We start from the raw sequence: 20,533 nt of genomic DNA on the forward strand, positions 1-20,533 counted from the left end.
CCTGGGATAGGGGTGAGGGAGGAGGTGTGGGGGCAAGTGTAGCATTTCCTGTGGTTGCAGGGGAAGGTGCCGGGTATGGTGGGGTTGGAGGGCAGTGTGGAGCGAACAAGGGAGTCACGGAGAGAGTGGTCTCTCCAGAAAGCAGACAAGGGTGGGGATGGAAAAATGTCTTGGTTGGTGGGGTCGGATTGTAGATGGCGGAAGTGTCGGAGGATGATGCATTGTATCCGGAGGTTGGTGGGGTGGTGTGTGAGAATGAGGGGGATCCTCTTTGGGCAGTTGTGGTGGGGGCGGGGTGTGAGGGATGTGTTGCGGGAAATGCAGGAGACGTGGTCAAGGGCGTTCTCGACCACTGTGGGGGGAAAGTTGCCGTCCTTGAAGAACTTGGACATTTGGGATGTGCGGGAGTGGAATGCCTTATCGTGGGAGCAGATACGGCGGAGGCGGAGGAATTGGGAATGGGGATGGAATTTTTGCAGGATGGTGTGTGGGAGGAGGTGTATTCTAGGTAGCTGTGGGAGTCGGTGTGCTTGAAATGGACATCAGTTACAAGCTGGTTGCCTGAGATGGCGACTGAGAGGTCCAGGAAGGTGAGGGATGTGCTGCAGATGGCCCAGGTGAACTGAAGGTTGGGTTGGAAGGTGTTGGTGAAGTGGATGAACTGTTCAAGCTCCACTGGGGAGCAAGAGGCGGCGCCGATACAGTCATCAATGTAACAGAGGAAGAGGTGGGGTTTGTGTGTCTGTGCGGAAGAGGGACTGTTCCACGTAACCCACATCTTCCGTAGTCGTGTCAAGGGGACGGATGTTGTTCGGCCCAGATAGCACATTGGAGCTCGATCACGCGTGTTGTCCCATCAAGACTAGATTCATTTTACCTGAGTAGTATCCTACAGTCTGGTGCTTGTCTCCATGTCTTTGTAACTCGACTGCAGAATGATTATCAATAATTTCACTGCAAAAACAAAAGGTGAAAGGCTTTTATTGGTCAGGAATTCCTAGTGCAGATGCGTAGGCCAGCGTCTGTTTGATTTTGAAAAAGGCCGACTCCTACTCAGGTCTCCATTCAATCTTCTCTCAGCCAGTCACACCGCCTTTGGTAAGGTTTTGTAAGGCCGGGCTCATTCACTGCAATTTAATGCAAAGTTCCTGTAGTAATTAAATAGTCCCAAAACTTGTCTTACCCCTTCAACACTAACTTTTTGTTTCATGTTCAGCATTGCATTCTTTTTTACAGTGGTATGCCTTGTGTTACTATCTGTTGCCATTGACAACCAGCTGGAAATTATTCTGCATCTGTTTAAATCATGTCTGCATGCTTTCGTATCGTAACCAAAAGCTCTCAATTCTTATTGGGACAGTTCTTAGCGAAGCATCTGCCATTATTGCACACAGACCACTCTCCCCTTTATTTCTGTTCCACTGGCCGCTGGCTGCATCAGCAACAACTGCTGCTAACTTCTTAAAATTCCATTGGCTATATTCTGCTTTCATCGCCCAATTAGGTGTTTTCTTAATTTGTGTTTGTTTCCTTTTATCCTCCAGTTCTCTATCCACAGATGACTTCAGCCAGTAGCAGAAAAGTAACATCATACATGGATTCAAAATTTCTAAGAAAGTATCCATCCATTCAACATCAAACAGAAAGGGTTAATTCATATTCTTCTCAGGAAAAGGGGAGAGCGGCATTAATTCTTGCCTGTAATTATGCCGTCCATCGCTCATCCTCCTGGAAAATAAATGTTATACTTTAGGAAAACGCCCACCTCTTTTTGTTATATTTGCCTTTCCAAATCTCTTTATCAGCTTTCTCAGATTTTAGAAAATACCATCAATTTTGTTCAATGAGAGTTGCATTTCCAAGATTCCAAATTTCTTTTCATCTGCATTCTCTCACACCAAAGTATCTTTACAATGAGCAAATCTTATCAACCAGAATTAAGTATTCACTCACGCATCAGAACAGTGTTAGGAAGTCCATTCTGGCCAGAAAGTGGAATTCCACATATAGTAATTTCTGGAATTAAAATTTCCCAAATCCAACACACCATGGAGCCAATTCTAAAAGTTTTTGTTTAAAAATCAAGATTTTCAAACGAATTGTTCAAGTCAATATGTCGTTGTAGATTTCTGCATGCTCAAGCATTGGCAGTTTCTTGCGGAGCACGCTGGTTCAGTGGTTAGCAACTAGGGCCTCACAGCGCCAGGGATCCGGTCGCAATCCCAGCCTCAGGCAATTGTCTGCATGGAGTTTTCAATTCTCCCCAGTCTACGTGGGTTTCCTCCAGGAGCTCTGGTTTCCTCCAAGAGTCCAAAGTTGCGCAGGTGAGGTGGATTGGCTATGCTAAATTGTCTATAGTGTCTAGGGTGGGAAATGCAGATTTTAGAGTTGCAGGGAATAAAAACACGCCAGTTGCACAGGATGACGCTTGCAAACAACAATGCATTCAAACCAAACAACAGTTAAACCCCCTGCAAAGATCAATGAACTAGTATTGCGCTGAAAGTCAGTCTTCTCTTACTGTTAAACACTGCAACTGTTTTGTGACAACAAAGTGTGAAGCGGATGAACACAGCAGGCCAAGCAGCATCTCAGGAGCACAAAAGCTGAAGTTTCGAGACTAGACCCTTCGTCAAATAAGGGGGATGGGGAGAGGATTCTGAAATAAATAGGGAGAGAGAGGGAGGCGGACTGAAAATGGATAGAGGAGAAGATAGGTGGAGAGGAGAGTATGGGTGGGCAGGTGGGGAGGGGATAGGTCAGTCATAGGAGGACGGACAGGTCAAGGGGGTGGGATGAGGTTAGTAGGAAATGGAGGTGCGGCTTGAGGTGGGAGGACAGGATAGGTGAGAGGAAGAACAGGTTAGGCAGGCGGGGACGAGCTGGGCTGGTTTTGGGATGCAGTGGGGAGAGGGAAGATTTTGAAGCTGGTGAAATCCACATTGATACCATTGGGCTGCAGGGTTCCCAAGCGGAATATGAGTTGCTGTTCCTGCAACCTACGGGTGCCATCATTGTGGCACCGCAGGAGGCCCAGGATGGACATGTCGTCTAAGGAATGCGAGAGGGAGTTGAAATAGTTCGCGACTGGGAGGTGCAGTTGTTTCTTGCAAACTGAGCGTAGTATTCTGCAAAGCAGTCCCCAAGCCTCTGCTTGGTTTCCCCAATGTACAGGAGGCCACACCATGTACAGCGGATGCAGTATACCACATTGGCAGATGTGCAGGTGAACATCTGCTTGACGTGGAAAATCATCTTGCGGCCTGGGATGTGGGTGAGGGAGGTGGTGTGGGGGCAAGTGTAGCACTTCCTGCGGTTGCAGGGGAAGGTGTCGGGTGTGGTGGGGTTGGAGGGGAGTGTGGAGCAGACACGGGAGTCCCGGAGAGAGTGGTCTCTCCCGAAGGCAGACAAGGATGGGTTTAGAAAAATGTCTTTCGTGGTGGGGTCGGATTGTAGATGGCGGAAGTGTCGGAGGATGATGCGTTGTATCCGAGGACTAGAAGGATTTCTCTTTTGGCGGTTATTGCGAGGGCGGGTGTGAGGGATGAGGTGCGGGAAATGCGGGGAGATGCGGTCGAGGGCGTTCTCCACCACTGCGGAGGGGGAAGTTCGTTTCTGCACCTTGAAAAGAAAACAGTAGGCAGAATAGACTGATCTGGATCCTTTTCTTTACTGAATCGGCGCGCTTCCGCGCCGGAGATGCCAATCTCTCTTTTCCTTTCGCGCTGCTACGCCTGAGGTTTGTAGACTTGCTTCAATCCATGAGCTCCCACTCCGAGCGCTCCTTGCTACCACAACTGTAATTCTGCCTTCTCCTGGTCGCTCCAATTAAAAGAGCTTTCTCAGCCCTCATTCATAGAAGCTGCTTACTCACCGAGTGCCACGCTATCTCAAACGGTGGTAAATAAATATACTCACCCAAATCGTGGCCCAGGGTATTCTGGCTGCAAGCTGAGGCTGCTGGCTGGCTCACCAGTTTGGAAGAGTGAGATTCCCCGAGCAGAGACAAAGGCTCAGGTGGCAGATGGAATACAGGCAAGCAGTGGACTTTTATTAAAGAAAATACCGGATAGTGCAAGGAGAGGGCCAAAAGATCTTCCCCGTATCCTGCTTTGGCATGAAAGCACAATCGTTTTCTCAATCTTCGGCTCAGATTGGAAGACAGATCAATGACACACTCTGATGTTACAGTAGAAAGCAGTATTTTTATACATTTTGTGCTACAATGATTACACACCACATGGTTACAGAACCCTCCCCTTCCCTTCTGTGGGACCAATCTTGTAACAGATCTAATCAATGATGCGCATTCGTATGGTGAGTCCGAGGTTCTTATGTTTATTTTAATGATGCTTAACAATTACTGTAATCTCTAGGCATTGGGATCTTTTTATATTGCATTCCAAATTTACTGACTGTCCTCTTTCGGTCATGCATATCTGTAAGGACTGACAAATCCACTGTCCATTATACTGTCTCTCTTTTATCAAATCCCATTGTCCCCTTTTATATAAAAAGTTGATTCTGTTTTAAAGAAAACTTGTAATATTAATACTAATTGTAACTTTTATGATTATTTGTATTGATAACATTTTTAGCTAATCAGACAAGCTGTAGCAGGCATCTCTTTAATGTTTTATAATTATGTTGAAATCTACCTCTATGATTAATTAAGGAATCTTTAACTAGAATTTATCAGTATTCTTTCAAAGAGATAGCGAATTTCTGCAATTTTATGGCTGAACACATCCTTAATCAGACTCAAATTAATTACTTACTATAGTAATTTTTCAAAGTTTTAAGTTTCACTTTCATTTTTTTTACAAATCTTCCAATTGATGCTCTAACCAACAGACAACTTTCATCCGATTCTCTCAGAATTCCATTGGAAATGCTTGTTAATGTCACACTCAGTTCAATGCAGCTCTGATGTCAGCAGTAGTCACTCTCAGTTCATCTCATGAGTTCATCTCTTGGTCCATGCCTGCATCAAGGTCAAAATGAGGTCAGGAGCTAAGTGGCCCTGACAGTAACCAAATAGGCCATCACCAAACACATTTCAGGGCTGCTTAATCACGCCAAAACTTTGCACCTCTCAGCTAATGATCAAGGGTAAATTGAAGGGACAGTAATTATCCAGCTTACAATAGACAGGACAGATCTAGGCAATTTTACTCATTGGTGTGTAGATGACAGTGTTGTAGATGTATTGAAGCAGCTTGGCTAGGTGCATTGGTGATAATGGGAACTGCAGGTGCTGGAGAATCCAAAATAACAAAGTGTGGAGCTGGATGAACACAGCAGGCCAAGCAGCATCTCAGGAGCATTCCTCGTTCTGCAGCATACCTTCAGTACTATTCCTAGAATGTTAACAGAGCCCACAGTCTTGGCAGGATCCAATGCCTTCAGCTGTGTCTAGATATCGTGTGGAGCTCATCGATTTGGCTGAGGCAAAGAAACTGCCTTTCACCCATCACTGTCCAGGAGAAAGTATGAAGTCACTACCTGATACAAGCTTATTGTCGTCAAACAACACTGTACAGATCATTTTGCTAAGTTAACACACTGGTAACATGCCAGCCCATCAAGCGAACTAGTCTATACAGAACTCACTGGGTATTGTTTAAAGACTCCTATTCTTTCCCTCTGTGATGTCACATGTTAGAAAGTGAGGGTATCTTGTCTTGACTCCCCATAAATTTTTAACTTCAGTAGAAGTTTTCCTTGTCAAATCTCATCCTCCACCACAACCTCCCTGTGTGAACAATGTTCACCAGCAGCTCACCTCATACTGGCATGGACTGGTTGGGCTGAATGACCTGTTTCTGTGATATATCCTACGTATGTCGCAGTGCTTGCTACAGTTCACTTAGAGAGTCTGAGTTTCTGCTGCAACATCCACTTTCACCTGAATATCACAGCCTGCAGCGATGGATAGTTATGGGAGAGGATCTGGTGTTTTTCCGTCACGTGAGCAGGAATCTCTCCAGCTCTTCCTGCCCACCATTGGTGTGTTCGAAGAATCTATGGGTTGGTTCTTCATTTGTTTGCCCACATTAAGACTTGTGCTCCAGAACATGCTGCTCCCCAGCCAAGCTCTTCCAGTACAGTTACAACACAGGCATCTACTCAACAATGTAGAAAAATTGCCCAAGTATGTCCAGTGCATTAAAAAAAACGACAAATCCAAGCCGGCCAATTACCACCCCACCATGAGTAAATCATGAGTAAAATTATGGAAAGTGTCATCGGCAGTGCTATCAAGCAGCAGTTGCTCAGGAATAACCTGCTCAGTGACACCCAGTTTGGGTTCCACCAGTGCCACTCAGCTCCTGACCTCATTACAACCTTGGTTCAAACATGGACAAAAGTGACAAATTCCAGAGATGAGGTGAGCCCTTGACATCAAGCATTTGATTGAGTGCAGCATCAAGGAGCCCTAGCAAAATGGGAATCAATGGGTATCGGGGGAAAAGGCTCCAGTGGTTGGGATCATACTTGACATATACGGTCATGCTTGTTGGGAGGTCAGTATGCTCAGGTCCAGGACATCTCTGGATTTTCTCAGGGTAGTGTCTTAGACCCAACCTTCTTCAGCAGCTTCATCAATGACCGTCTCTCCATCGTAAGATCAGAAGTGGAGATATTTGATGATTACAGAGATAATGGGAACTGCAGATGCTGGAGAATCCGAGATAACAAACTGTGGAGCTGGATGAACACAGCAGGCGGAGCAGCATCTTAGGAGCGCAAAAGCTGACGTTTTGGGCCTAGACCCTTTATCAGAAAGGTTTTCTGATGAGGGGTCTAGGCCCAAAATGTCAGCTTTTGTGCTCCTAAGATGCTGCTCGGCCTGCTGTGTTCATTCAGTTCCACATTTTGTGCATTCATCAAATATAGGGGATAACAATGCTCAACACCATTCGTGACTCCTCAGATACTGAAGCAGTCTCCATTTTCAAATGCAACAAGATCTGGACAATATCCAGGCTTGGGCCTACAAGTGGCAAGTAACATTCACATCACACACAACTGACAGGCTATCACCTGGTCTATCTCTGACTCCTCCCCTTCCTCGACATTTCTCAGTTTCAATTTCTGGGCATAGACTGGCCACTAATATCCACTATAAACCCAATGACTCTCACAGCTACCTGGACTAGACATCTCTGCACCCTGAATCCTGTAAGACTCCAACCCACTCTCTCAGTTCCTCCATCTCCAATACGTATGTTTGGATGAGGCCACCTTCAACAAGGAAGCCTCTCTTGTTCCACCTTCTTCCTCAACCGATGATTCCCAGCACTGTTGTCAACAGGGCCCGCAACCAGGTCTGACCCACCATACTTGTGCCCTCACCCCTTCTCTTCCCTCCCAGAACAGCGATAGAGATCCTTTGTCCTTACCTACCATCCCACTCGCATCCACATGCAGCAGATCATCAGACACCATTTCTGCCATCTCCAGCAAGATGCCAGCACAAGACACATGTTCCCCTCCCCTCCCTTGTCCATTTTGCACTGGGACTATTCCTTCTGGGACACCCTGGTCTGCGTTTTTTTCACTCGCAACACCCCACTCAGACACCTCAGCCCCATGGCACCTTCCTCTGCAACAGGTGAACGTGTCATGCCTACCGATTAACCTCCTCCCTCCCCAGTACCCAAGGGCCCAAACATACCTTACAGGTGGAGCAACACTTCACCTGCACTTCCCAGAATCTGGTCTACTGCATTTGCTGCTCACATTATAGTCTCCTCTACATTGGGGAAACGAAGCATACACTGGACGATGGCTTTGAAGAACATCGACGTCCTGCTTGCAAAAACAACCCTGACTTCCAGTTGCCTGCCACTTTAACACGCACCACCCAGTTCCTTCGCCAACATCTCTGTCTCAGGATTGCGGCAGTGTTCCACCGAAGCTCAGTGCAAGCTGAAGGAACAACACCTCATTTTCCACTTTGGAACCCTGCAGCCCTCAGGACTCAATATTTAGTTCAATGATTTTACGCCCTGAACACTCCCATGTCCTAAGCCCATGCCCCACACACCAAGCCTTGTTATCACAAATTCTGCCATCACACACTACCAATTGTTAGTCACTAACAGTCCCCATTAACAGCTATTCACCCTCCTAGCCAGATCACTACCAACTCGTTTGTCTATTCAACTGCTCTTCTCTCTCTTTGGGCTCTATTCTTCATCCTATCATTTACTTCCTACTCCATCTCCGTCCCTATCTTCTGCATGTAAACCAACATTTTCCTTGCTACCATCAGTTCTCAGGAAGGGTTACCGGAGCTGAAAAATTTATACTGATTTTTTCTTCATAGATGCTGCCAGATCTGCAGAGCTTTTCCAGCAACATTTATACTGATTTTTTTTCTTCATAGATGCTGCCAGGTCTGCTGAGCTTTTCCAGCAACTTTTGTTTTTGTGCCATACTATGACCATCACCAAAAAGAAACAATCTAACCACTGCCCCTTGATAATCAATGGTATTACCGTCATTGGGTTCCCCACTATCAACATCCTGGGGGTTATCATTGACCAGAAACGCAAATGGACTCACCACATAAACACAGTGACTGCAACAGTAGGTCACAGGCTAGGAATACTGCGGCGAGTAATTCACCTCCTGACCTCGCAGTGTGTCCACCATCTACAAAACACAAGTCAGGAGTGTTATGGAATACTCCTCACTGGCCTGGATGGGTGCAGCCCCAACAACAGTCAAGAAGCTTGACACCATCCATGACAAAGCTACCTGCCTGATTGTCACTACATCCACAAACATCCACTCCCTCCTCCGCTGAAGCACAAGCAGAAGTGTTTACTAGCTACAAGATGCACTGGAGAAATTCACCAAAGATCCTCAAACAGCACTTTCCAAACCTATAAACTCTTCCACCTAGAAGGACAAGGGCAGCAGATATACGGGAACACCGCTATCTTCAAGTTCGTCTCTAAGACACTCACTCTCCTGATTGGAAGTATATTGCCATTAATTCACTGTTGCTGGGTCAAAATCCTGGAATTCCCTCCCCAGTTGCATTGTGGGTCAATCCACAGCTAGTGGACTGCAGCAGTTCAAGGCACCTCAGCGCCACCTTCTCAAGGGCAACTATGAATGTGCAGTAAATGTCAGCCAGCCAGCAACACCCAAATCCCACAAATGAATTTTTTTAAAACTAAGAACACATTCTGTGACCAACAAGTCCTGGGGTGAGACTGCAATGTGGAGTTTCTGACTCAGAGGTAGTGACACTATCGCACTGTCCCACCAGACCTGCCCTGTGCAATTAATTTTACGTTTACTGTTTTAGCTTCAGCAAAAGCTTTGTGACCTCAGTCCCATGGTCAACTGGCCTCATTGAACTGGTACATGGTTATTGTGAACTCTTGTTGATTTTGGGGAGAACTTGCGATCACAGTTGATTATTTCTGGCAAAGCTATGATTGTTTATGGAGTTTGTTAAGAGGACCAGTTTGCATACGATTTATCAGCTACTCGGCCAAAGAAACTATACAACTTTGACAGATGAGAATGCTTCACTGATCCTGAATGTTTCTGTCGCATGGAGGAGTTGGAACGCTGGGATTGAAGTGGTGTCTTTGTCTTCGCTCTTCCCTTGGACTGATGGAGGGAGACTCCTGATCTCTTCCCAAGAAAGTGGAAGCTCATTTCCCAGCATCCTCTCACTCCTATCCATCTCTCCTAATTATTTTGGGAAAATGAAGCAAAAAACTGTTGAAGCTTAAAATCAAAATGAAAACAAAAACCCAAATTGCTGGAGAAACTCTACTAGTTTGCCAGCGTGTGAAGAAAAGCCACAGCTAATGTTTCAGGTCCAGCGGCCCTTCTTCAGAACTGATAGTAGCAAGGAAAAGATGGTATCTATGCAAATGACAGGGGTGGGGGCAGAGCGATAGGAGAGTGAAAGAGAGTTAGTCAGATAAAGAGGGGGCTGACAGTAAGCAGGGGAAGGAGAAAGCTGATCATGGGGACAATTAATAGGTGAAAATTTACATGAAAATGAAAAAGTGGGCTTTCTACGATGAAATCAGCTCATAAAATGACAGGGCCTGGGATGTGGGATGGGTAAAGGTTACGGAAAGAGGTGTTCAGGCACTAAAATTATTGAAATTGATAGAGTCCAAAGGCTGCAAGGTCCCCACACAGAGAATAAGACGTTATTCTTCCAGTCTGTGCTGCCTTTGCTGGAGCACTGCAGAAAACCCAAGACAGATGTTGCCATGCAACACGCTATGTGTTGAAGTGACAGGCAACTGGAAGCTCAGGGTCATTTTGCCATCAGAGTATAGGTGTTCTGCAAAGTCATCACCAGTCTGTACTTAATCTTCCCAGTTTAGAGGGAAACCACTTTGTGAGCAGAGAATAAGGCAGATTAGATTAAGTGAAGTGCAGGTGAACCGCTGCTTCACCTGTGTCTGCAGTCTTGAATACTGAAGAGGAAGAAGATTAATTGGTAAATGTACGGGAAGGTGCCTTGGGAGTGTAAGGGGATGTTGGGACTGAGAGGAAGTGGATCAGTGTGTCCCAGAGAGAAGAACAGCTGTAGAAGGCTGACAAGGTTGGGAAGGGGAATCTATGCTTAGTGGTGGCATCTCGCTGGAGGTGGTTGAAATTGCAACTAATGATCCTTTAGATGTTGGTGGGATGGAAAGAGGGTATCAGGGGATCTCTGTCTGTGTGGTAGGATGGAAGCGAAGAGGCAAGGGCAGAAGTGCAGGAAATAGGTTGGACATGGCTAAAAGCCCTGTTAACCAGGATAACTGGGAATTTTATCCTTGGTTGAAGAAAAGGTAGACATTTCTGAGGCTCCTCTGCAGATGTAGCACAATCAGAACAGAGTGATTGGGTGAGGATTGTGCAGCTGGTTGTTTCACTTGTGCGATGTGGGCCAGTGTTTATTGCCCATCTCAAAGTGCCCTTGAGAAGGTGGTGGTGAGCTGCTTTCTTGAAGCATTGCAGTCCATGTGCTGGAGGTAGATCCACAATGCATTTGGAAAAGGAATTACAGGATTTTGACCCAGCGGCAGTTGAGGGGGAACCTGCAGATGGTGGCATTCCTATGGTCCTTTCAGATAGAAGTGGTTTGGAAGGTGCTGTCTCAGGATATTTGGCAAGTTACTGTCATTCATGTTGTAGAGAGTGCACACACACGAAGCATCAGTGTTGGAGGACTGAATGTTAGTGGATGTGGTTCCAATCAAGTGAGCTGCCTTGTTCTGGATGCTGTTAAGTTTAGAGCTGTACTCATCAAGGCAAATGGGGTATACTGCATCACATTCCTTGCTTGTGAAAGGTGGACAGGCTTTGGGGAGTCAGAAATTGACTACCCAGTGTAGTATTCCTGACATCTGGCCTGCTATTATAGCCACTGCGATTATGTGGGGCGTCCAGTTTAGTCTATGTTTCATGGTAACCCAGTGATGGTACACAAGGCATTGGTTGACCGTATGGGTAATGACACTAGTTCTGTCTGCCCACAGTTTGAACTTGTAAAGTCATCACATATAAAGCAAAAGCAGGAAACCCAAAATAGGATGGGACCGTGGTATAGCGATAATATCACTGCACCAGTGGGTCAGACAGCCAGGCTCCTATTCCAGTGATGTGGACTGAAATCACACCACAACAACTAGTGGAATTAGAATTCAATGACCACATCTGGAATACAAAACTAGTCGCAGTAATACTGAGAATGGTGAAAAGGCACGTGGTTCACTGATACCCTTGTGGCACGGAAATTCGCCATTCTAACCTGTTCAGGCAACATGTAGTAATGTAGTTGCATGTAACTGCCCTCTGAGATGGTTGAGGACAAACTAGGATGGAAACGAATACTTCTTTTCCCAGTGACAACAATGAGGAAAGGAAAAATAGGAGTCTGGTCTGGACAGCAATGTCAACAGCAACTAAACCACCAAAGAACACCATTGGCTGGAAGACACTTTGAGAGATCCAGTGGTCATGAAAGGTGCTATCTAAATGCACTGAGGTAAGGATGAATTTCTTCTCTGAGGGCTGTGTTTCCATGCCACAAGGAGCTGTGGGGGCAGAGTCCTTGTACACATTTAAGGTTGAGATAAATGGATTCTTGATCAGTTGGTAAACTAAGGATTATAGAGGAAGGGCAGGAAAGCGGGCATAAGGAATACAAAGCCAGTTCAAGTGGCTGAATTACAGACATCTGTCTACATTTCAAATGGTCTCAAGGTCTGGCACTTTCCTTTTCTATCCCTAGAGTGTCTGTCCACCACATGACTGTGAAACATCTCTTCCTTCTCACTGTATATTTTGTTCACAACATTTATAAAGGTCCCTTCCAAAACAGTTCAAATTGATCATTATGTTAACAGCAAGGCAGGTCATTTTCTATCACTACAAGACGTGGTGATATTCACATTTCATCTCAAATATTCTGTTGTACTCACAGCTGGGAAATTTCCACACTTTGAAAGGGCTCTTTCCCCACTGTCAGGAAGACAGAATCTACCGCAAACATAGATCAGTTTGGATGATAAACCAGAAAACATTAGTATGTATCACTGAGTCTCGTGGTAATGGGACCAGAATTGTCTGCTAAACCTAGGCTGTGGGGTTTATTCTGTAGGGGTCAGACTGTAACATGACCAGTGGGGGGTAAGTAGCTGATACTACTGAACCACAAGCTTATCATTATCAATCTAAAGTCCTTGCTGATTTCCCATGTAAGGGCCCAGTATTCCCTGATATCTGTGTAGTCAGCTGATCTGCTGCAGTGAATGCTGGACATACACCCCCTTCTTGGGTTACAACTAGACATCTGAGATTACGGAGTAGATTTGTTCAATTGCTTTAATTGAGTACAACTGAGGCGACAACATCTCAGCAGGAATGCCCACTTTATTTGCTTGGAGTTGACTATCAAGTGAAATTTCTTCAAACAAATTAATGTCCTGTGCAAATGCTTTGAAAGAGGTAGAAGTGGTTTGAAAAAAATGCTTTGAAATGGCTTGTATTCAGATTGCACAATCATGAGCCCTCTCCCAAACAGGTACTTGTTAATATGCTCACACACAAAGATAACAGTCAGACTGTCTTTTTCAGTCTTGGATACTGTATTGTTCAGTCTGTGTTAACTGGATACAAACCCAACGGGTTGCCCTCACTGCACGGGGATTGCTCCAAGTCCTGTGTCACTGACATCACACTGCAGGGTGGCTCCATTGTTGACATCATAATCCCTCAGCACTGGTGATGTCATCACTAGGTGTTTGATGGGAGTGAAAGCTGCTTCTTGTTGTGTCCCAGTCCCACTGAACACCCTGCAATGTGAGACTGTGTACATGGTTCACACACCACGGACAAGTTGGTTAGGTAGATCCTAGAGCGCATTCACAAATGTTCCAGGAGGTCCAGGAACTTCAATACAAACAGAGTTTCTCTCTTCCCTCAGTGCGCTGGTAGACCAGGGATTGCACTGACAAATCACATACTGAAAAGGTTACTCCCTGTGAAGTATTAGTCCACGTGAAGTATTACAGACCTGTGTGAATCCTCTGATGGACTAGGAGATTCGATGATTGAGAGAATGACTTGTCACAAACCTTACACTTGAATGGTTTCTCCCCTCTGTGGATTCGTTGATGTTTGCGGAGGTTCGATGACTCCAAGAAGGATTTGTCACACACCTCACAGGTAAAAGTTTTCAGTCCAGTGTGAACCCGTTGGTGCTTACGGAGATCTGATGATGATGAGAATGCTTTCTCACACACCTCGCATGTGAACGGCTTCTCTCCCGTGTGACTGCGTCGATGTATGCGGAGATCAGAGGATGACAAGAATGATTTGTCACACACTTTGCACACGAATGGTTTCTCTCCAGTGTGAATGTACTGGTGTAGGAGGAAGGGCGATGACCGAGAGAATGACTTGTTACACACCTCACACATGAACGGTTTCTCCCCACTGTGAATGTGTTGGTGCACACGAAGATTCGATGACTGCGAGAATGATTTGTCACACACGTTGCACGTGAATGGTTTCTCCCCTGTATGAATGCGCCGATGTTTCACCAGGCCTGAGGACTGTGCAAATCCGTGGTTACACACCTCACACATGAATGGCCTCTCACCAGTGTGAATGCGTCTGTGATTCACCAGCGTTGATGAGTGTGCAAAGGCTCGGCTACACACCTCACACTTGAAGGTTTTCTCTTCCATGATGCTCATTTTGTGTTCACACTTATGAACTTGTATCCACAAAGACTGTGGAACCCTCTTCACATACCTCACACTTGAACAGACCCTCTCCTATAGGAATGAATCAGTGTTCATGAGGCTCAATGAATGGTTGAAGCTCTCACCACACTTGGAGACAGTCACACTTCTTCTCAACCTCATCTTGACCGATCATCCGCAGCCAATCGTTCAGAAAGGCTGCTTCTGATGTAACACCCCACAACATTGACCAGTATCCGATCTGGTGATATGACAAAGCACCCCTGACCTGACCAGTTTCGAGATAATGGTTTCACTGTGCTACCTTCTCAGTGCTGAGCAGCGCTGTGAAGTATCTGGATGTCTTCTCACAATTATGTAGTTGTTCCTTGGGTAATGGTCAGGATCTACCTGCAGTGTCTATCCTCCGTGTATTCTTTGGCATAGTATGGAGTAATCCTTCTGTAAAACAGGAAAAGGTAAAATGATTTCCTTCAACTTCCTCTCCTCCTTTGCTGAAGGGGCTATAGGCAATCAGACATGAGTCCTTATCTTTTCCTCATTTGACTGTCACACCTCCTCTGTTTCCTGCGAGGACACTGGACATTGACCAGGAGCAGACAATGTGGCTACTTCCTTCCACCAGCAAGACCCATATCTTCCCAGGCACCATGACATCAATGGAAAAGAAAGTTGGACAGAGTGAAAAATAGGCTATCAATTCACTATGAGCTCAAGTCATGCTGGTCAGGAGTATTTTTACCCTTAGTGTAGGTATTTATCACAAAAAGAAATTCAGGAGAAATATGAATTCAATGGAGATTTAGAAGACATTTCCTTCTTTTCCAAGATTATTTCAGAAAAGCCTGGAATATGCTACCAAGGGAAACTGTAGAAGCAGATACAATAGCAACATTTAAGTGGTATTTAGATAGACACAAACAAGCAGAGAATAGAGGGATACAGACCATTTGCAGGCAGATGGGATTTGTAAAAAAAAGTTTAAAGAATAGAACGCCATCAATGGTAGGTGCACACAAGGTGGGCCGAAGGCCCTGTTCCTGTGCTGTTCTGTTCTATATTCTGTATTCTATATTCTAAAAACACAGTGGGAACGCTGAGGAAAATATTGCTTCAACATAGCCGATCAAAGGGTTCTGGTTTATCCTTGGAAATTAGATACACTGCACTCACTCAGAAGGCACATCCCAAATTCAACTATCAGCTACAGCAACGGACAGAACTAACAAATCCAAGCCCAGGCTTTTGGCAAAGACAAAGGCCTTCACGCAAAATATTTAAAGAAGGCAATTCAATAAATGTGTCTTCAGGTGTGGCAGCTGAATAGTTGTGGCCCTGAATTAGGAATCCAGAGGTCGAGAATTCAAATCCAACCACAGAAAATTATGTATATTGAATTACACAAAGTCACAGACAATGTGGCCCAATTGATGCATACTAGTGTACATGCTTCCTCTCATCCCTCTTCATTTCATTATATCAGCAGATTGTTCTGTTCCATTCTCCTTCATATATTTATCTAGTTTCCCCTTAAAGGCATCTCTTCTCTTCATCTGAACCACTCCAAGCTGTGAAGGCGAATTTAATAAATCCTGGAATTTAATAAAATGTACTGAATTTATTCAATTGGATCAAACTAAAAAGACGAAAACTTATTGGTGATCCTTAAAACCCAGGTATTGTCCTTCAGGGAAAGGAACCTGCTACAACTGCCTTGTCTAATCTTCAGGTGACTCCTGTCCACACAACATGGCTGACCCTGAAGCAGCCTCTGAAGTGATTGTGCACATGATGATAAACAATAACTACACAGTCCAAAATAAGAGGAAAATTAGACAGATCTGAACAATCCGGCATTCTGTAAGAACGAGATGAAGCTGATCTTAGTCCAGTGAAAACTGTCTTCCAAGGTCTAAGGACAAGTTCCCAAGCGAAGGAGAGCTTCCCACAGATTGGTCAGGTAGCAGTGATACTCACTGAATCATGTCAAGCTGGAAAGATCCCTGACTCCTCCATCAACATCTCTGGGAATGTCTAATCCTACTGGCTGGTGGGAAATCATTAACATGACTCCATGGGCCCCACACCTCAGGAAGGACATACTAGCCCTGGAGCGTGTCCAGCAGAGATTCACACGGATTATCCCTGGAATGGTAGGCTTAACATATGATGAACAACTAAGGATCCTGGGATTGTACTCATTAGAGCTTAGAAGGTTGAGGGGAGATCTAATAGAAACTTACAAGATAATGTATGGTTTAGAAGGGGTAGACGCTAGGAAGTTGTTTCCGTTAGGCAGGGAGTCTAGGACCCATGGGCACAGCCTTAAAATTAGAGGGGGTAAATTTAAAACTGAAATGAGACGACATTTCTTCAGCCAGAGAGTGGTGGGCTTGTGGAATTCATTGCCGCAGAGTGCAGTGGAGGCCGGGACGTTGGATGCCTTCAAGGCAGAGATCGACAAATTCTTGATCTCAAAAGGAATCAAGGGCTACGGGGAGAGTGCAGGGAAGTGGTGTTGAAATGCCCATCAGCCATGATTTAAATGGTGGAGTGTACTTGATGGGCTGAATGGCCTTACTTCCACTCCTATGTCTTATGGAGTGTCAGGGCTTTATGAAAAAACTACTACTCCCCTCCCAACTGACGAATGGGTACATAACCATCACTGGGGAAGCAGAACATAGAACATAGAACAGTACAGGCCAATCAACCCTGCATATCCTACATTTTACTTTCCTCCACGTACCTATTCAAGAGTCACTTAAAAGTCTCTAAAGTATCTGACTCCATTACCACTGCCGGCAGCGCATTCCACACACTCACCACTCTCTGTGTAAACAGTCTACCTCTGACATCTCCCTAATACCTTGGTCCTGTCACCTTAAAATTATGCCCCCTTGTAACAGTCATTTCCACCCTGGGAAAAATTCTCTGACCATTCACTCTACGTCTCTCATCATCTTATACACCTTTATCAAGTCGCCTCTCATCTTTCTTCGCTCCAATGAACAAAGCCCTAGATCCCTCAACCTTTCCTCATAAGACCTGCCCTCCAGTAGTTGCAGTATCCTGGTAAGTCTCTGATGAAGGGTCTAGGCCCAAAACGTCAGCTTTTGTGCTCCTGAGATGCTGCTTGGCCTGCTGTGTTCATCCAGCTCCACACTTTGTTATCTTGGATTCTCCAGCATCTGCAGTTCCCATTATCACTCACCAGTATCCGGGTCAATCTCCTCTGCAACGTCTCTAAAGCTTCCACATATTTCTTATTATGAGGTGACCAGAACTGAACACAATATTCCAAGTGTTGTTGAACCAGAGTGTGTCTGAGCTGCAGCATAACCTCACAGCTCTTAAACTCAATTCCCCTGCCATTGAAAGCAAACACACCATATGCCTTCTTTATAACCCTATCAACTTGGGTAGCAACTTTGAGGGATCAATCGACGTGGACCCCAAGATCCCTCTGTTCCTCCACACTGCCAAGAACCCTGCCATTGACTAAGTACTGATCACTTCGCACTTTTCGGGTTGAATTCCATCTGCCACTTCTTTTTCCAGCTCTGTATCCTGTCAATGTCCCTTTGCAACCTTCAACAGCCCTCCACACTGTCGACAACTCCACCAACCTTTGTGTAATCGGCAAACTTACTAACTCACCCTTCCACTTCCTCATCCAAGTCATTTATGAAAATCCCAAAGAGCAGAGGTCCCAGAACAGATCCCTGCAGAACACCACTGGTCACTGAGTTCCGGGCTGAATACTTTCCATCTACTACCACCCTCTGTCTTCCATTGGACACCCAGTTTTGTATCCAGACAGCCAAATTTCCCTGGGCAAAGAGAGACAGGTAAGAGAGAGCGACAGACCAATGATCATAGCCAGTGTGGTCACTGGAGAAGAGAGGGTGTCCTTTCTATAGGCTGCCAGGCACAGTGTGGAAAGACATTCTGTTCAAACATCTGGAAGATTTGTGGAATCACTGGATGGATGTCATCTCACCTCACCTCACAAACTCTTGGAAAACTTAAAGAAATGGATTCTTATGGTGACTGGACATTTATGATCCAGTGGAACAGAAAGAAGTGACCCCATTAGAAGCTAAGGGTGATGTTTGAATGATTATTATAAAAACTGATTCTACAGATCATGTATCATAAAGTAACACAACAATGTGGAGTGTTCAGTCATGTCAGAAGCTAAAGGGCTGTAACCTTTCTGGAGTGCAACGGAACAGTTGCCAACTAGGTACTCCTTCGTCAATGGCTCTATCTCTACCCATTATTTATTGTTCTTCCTCCCCCACCCCATCTTCTGCACAAACATCAACATTTTCCAAGCTGCCATCATTCTGAAGAAAAGGTCTTTGGACCTGAAACTCTGCTTTCCCTCCACAGATGCTGCCAGGCATGCTGAGATTTTTTACAGCAAATTCTGTTTTTGTTTCTGATAACCAGCATCTGAAGTTCTTATGGTTTATATATTGTTTTGTATTTGTTTATTTAAATAAAGGTCTTAAACATTGAAATCTCTGCAATTTCTTTAAGTTGGTCAATGGGAATTGAAACCTCATTTAAATTTTATCGATCTGTATGCAATCCATAATAGTTCTTCAATTAATATCAATAAAAACATATTATCTGGTCACAATCACAGTGCTGTTGTGGGATCTTGTCATGCACACATTGCCTGCCAAATTTTCTCTATTACAACAGCGAGCCCACTTCAAAAAACTTCATTAGCTATAAAATGGTTTGGGAAATCCTCCAGTTGTCAAGGTCTTGACCAAAATGCAAGTTGGTCTTTTAATTAATTGAAAATGTTACAGAGATATACGTAGGAAGGGGAATGTGGAGATAGTGGGAGGACTTGGAAGGAAATTTGAAAACACAGGCAACATCCAGAATGGAAGATTGACAAAAGAGCACATCCCAAGTTCAGATATCAGCCACAGCACTGGGCAAAACTACCGAATCTAAATCCATGCTTTTGGGCAAGGCTGAAGCTTACAGGTTAGGATCTTTAAAACTGGTATTAAAAGAAATTTGAACAAATGAGTCTCCAGATACAGTAGCTGAATTGCTTCAAACATTACAAAGAGAGTCGAGGCCATGAAGGGATTCACAAAATAGGATGAGGATTTTAAAATCAAGGTACTGCTTGACCAGGAGCCAGTGTAGATCAACAAGCACAGGGGTGGTTGGCAATGGGGCTTGGTGTCAGTTAGCACCCGGGCAGCTGAGTTTAGCGTGCAAAATGTGACAACTGCCAGGAATGCATTGGAATAGCTGAGTCAAGCCTATAAAAGTAGGTATGAGGAGTTCAGCACCAGGTAAACTGAAGCAAGGCATTGCTCGTCTCTCCTGTACAGTAATTGGATTTTGCACCATTTCCTGCACACGGTGTGCCTGATACTGGCCAATATCAGGAAATGACAGCGAGAGCCAGGGTTAATAATGGAGAACCCTTCATAGAATCAAACGTTATCACGGACTAGCCCGGCAACAGTGAGAGAGAGCAGCTATGTCACGACTGCGAAACCAGAATTTTTGCTAGAAAAGCTCAGCAGGTCTGGCAGGATCTGTGAAAAGAAACCAGAGTTAACCTTTCGGGTCCAGTGACCCTTCTGAGGAAGAGTCATCGGACCCGATACTTCTGTTTTTGTTCCTGATTTACAGCATCTGCAGTTCTTTCGGTTTCCACTTGATGTCACAAGAGCGTCTTTCAAACAACACTCCGTTTGTTTTCTCCGAAATAGGAAATTTGAGAACGTGAAAGGCTTTGCATCAATGCAAATCTTTGTTTGGGAATACATGGAACATTCAGATCCCAAAACACAGGGAACTGACCATTCCAATCCCAACTGACCCCAGAATAATAACCAGCTCCCAACACACACACACACGTCAATATTAGGAAATCACTAAGAATCCTCAGACAGTCTTGCACCTCCCAGATAGTTACACCTCACCTTCTCATAGTCAGGAATGAGCCATCAACAAACCTCAGGCTGGAAATCAGGAGGGAAATGTTTCCAATAAACACACTCAATATCCAACACACAGCTCCAGTCAAACAGTTCAGCACAAAGCACCGAGTAAACCGCTCTCTCAGCTGGATCTTCTCACACAGCATAAGGGACATTTCCACCCGTGATTACCCACAGGACAGTCAGACTGCCTGAAGACTGATGTGGATATTATGGGATACAATTTGTATAAAAGCTGCTCCTTCACTCACCATCTCCTCACTTGGTTTTCAGTCCCTATAGGAAGTGAAC

At 45.0% G+C, this 20,533-nt stretch overlaps 1 protein-coding gene across 2 annotated transcripts; it reads right to left on the reverse strand.

Annotated features, from left to right (window-relative positions):
• Positions 1-989: 989 nt before the first annotated feature.
• Positions 990-20,533, reverse strand: LOC125446442 (zinc finger protein 271-like). Of its 2 annotated transcripts, none has more exons than XR_009442940.1 (2): positions 20,494-20,520; positions 990-1,728 (listed from the first exon to the last, which is right to left on the reverse strand). XR_009442940.1 is itself a non-coding variant. In XM_048520027.2 (2 exons), the coding sequence occupies exon 2, from the start codon at positions 14,241-14,243 to the stop codon at positions 13,551-13,553; it is 693 nt and encodes a 230-aa protein (XP_048375984.1). In that variant the 5' UTR covers positions 14,244-14,693; positions 20,494-20,533; the 3' UTR covers positions 12,916-13,550. The 2 variants fall into 2 exon arrangements, 1 of the variants encoding a protein (XP_048375984.1); XM_048520027.2 differs by lacking the exon at positions 990-1,728 and adding an exon at positions 12,916-14,693 and having other exon boundaries at positions 20,494-20,533.

The sequence above is a fragment of the Stegostoma tigrinum genome, chromosome 34 (assembly GCF_030684315.1).
Source record: "Stegostoma tigrinum isolate sSteTig4 chromosome 34, sSteTig4.hap1, whole genome shotgun sequence".
Classification (NCBI taxonomy): domain Eukaryota; kingdom Metazoa; phylum Chordata; class Chondrichthyes; order Orectolobiformes; family Stegostomatidae; genus Stegostoma; species Stegostoma tigrinum.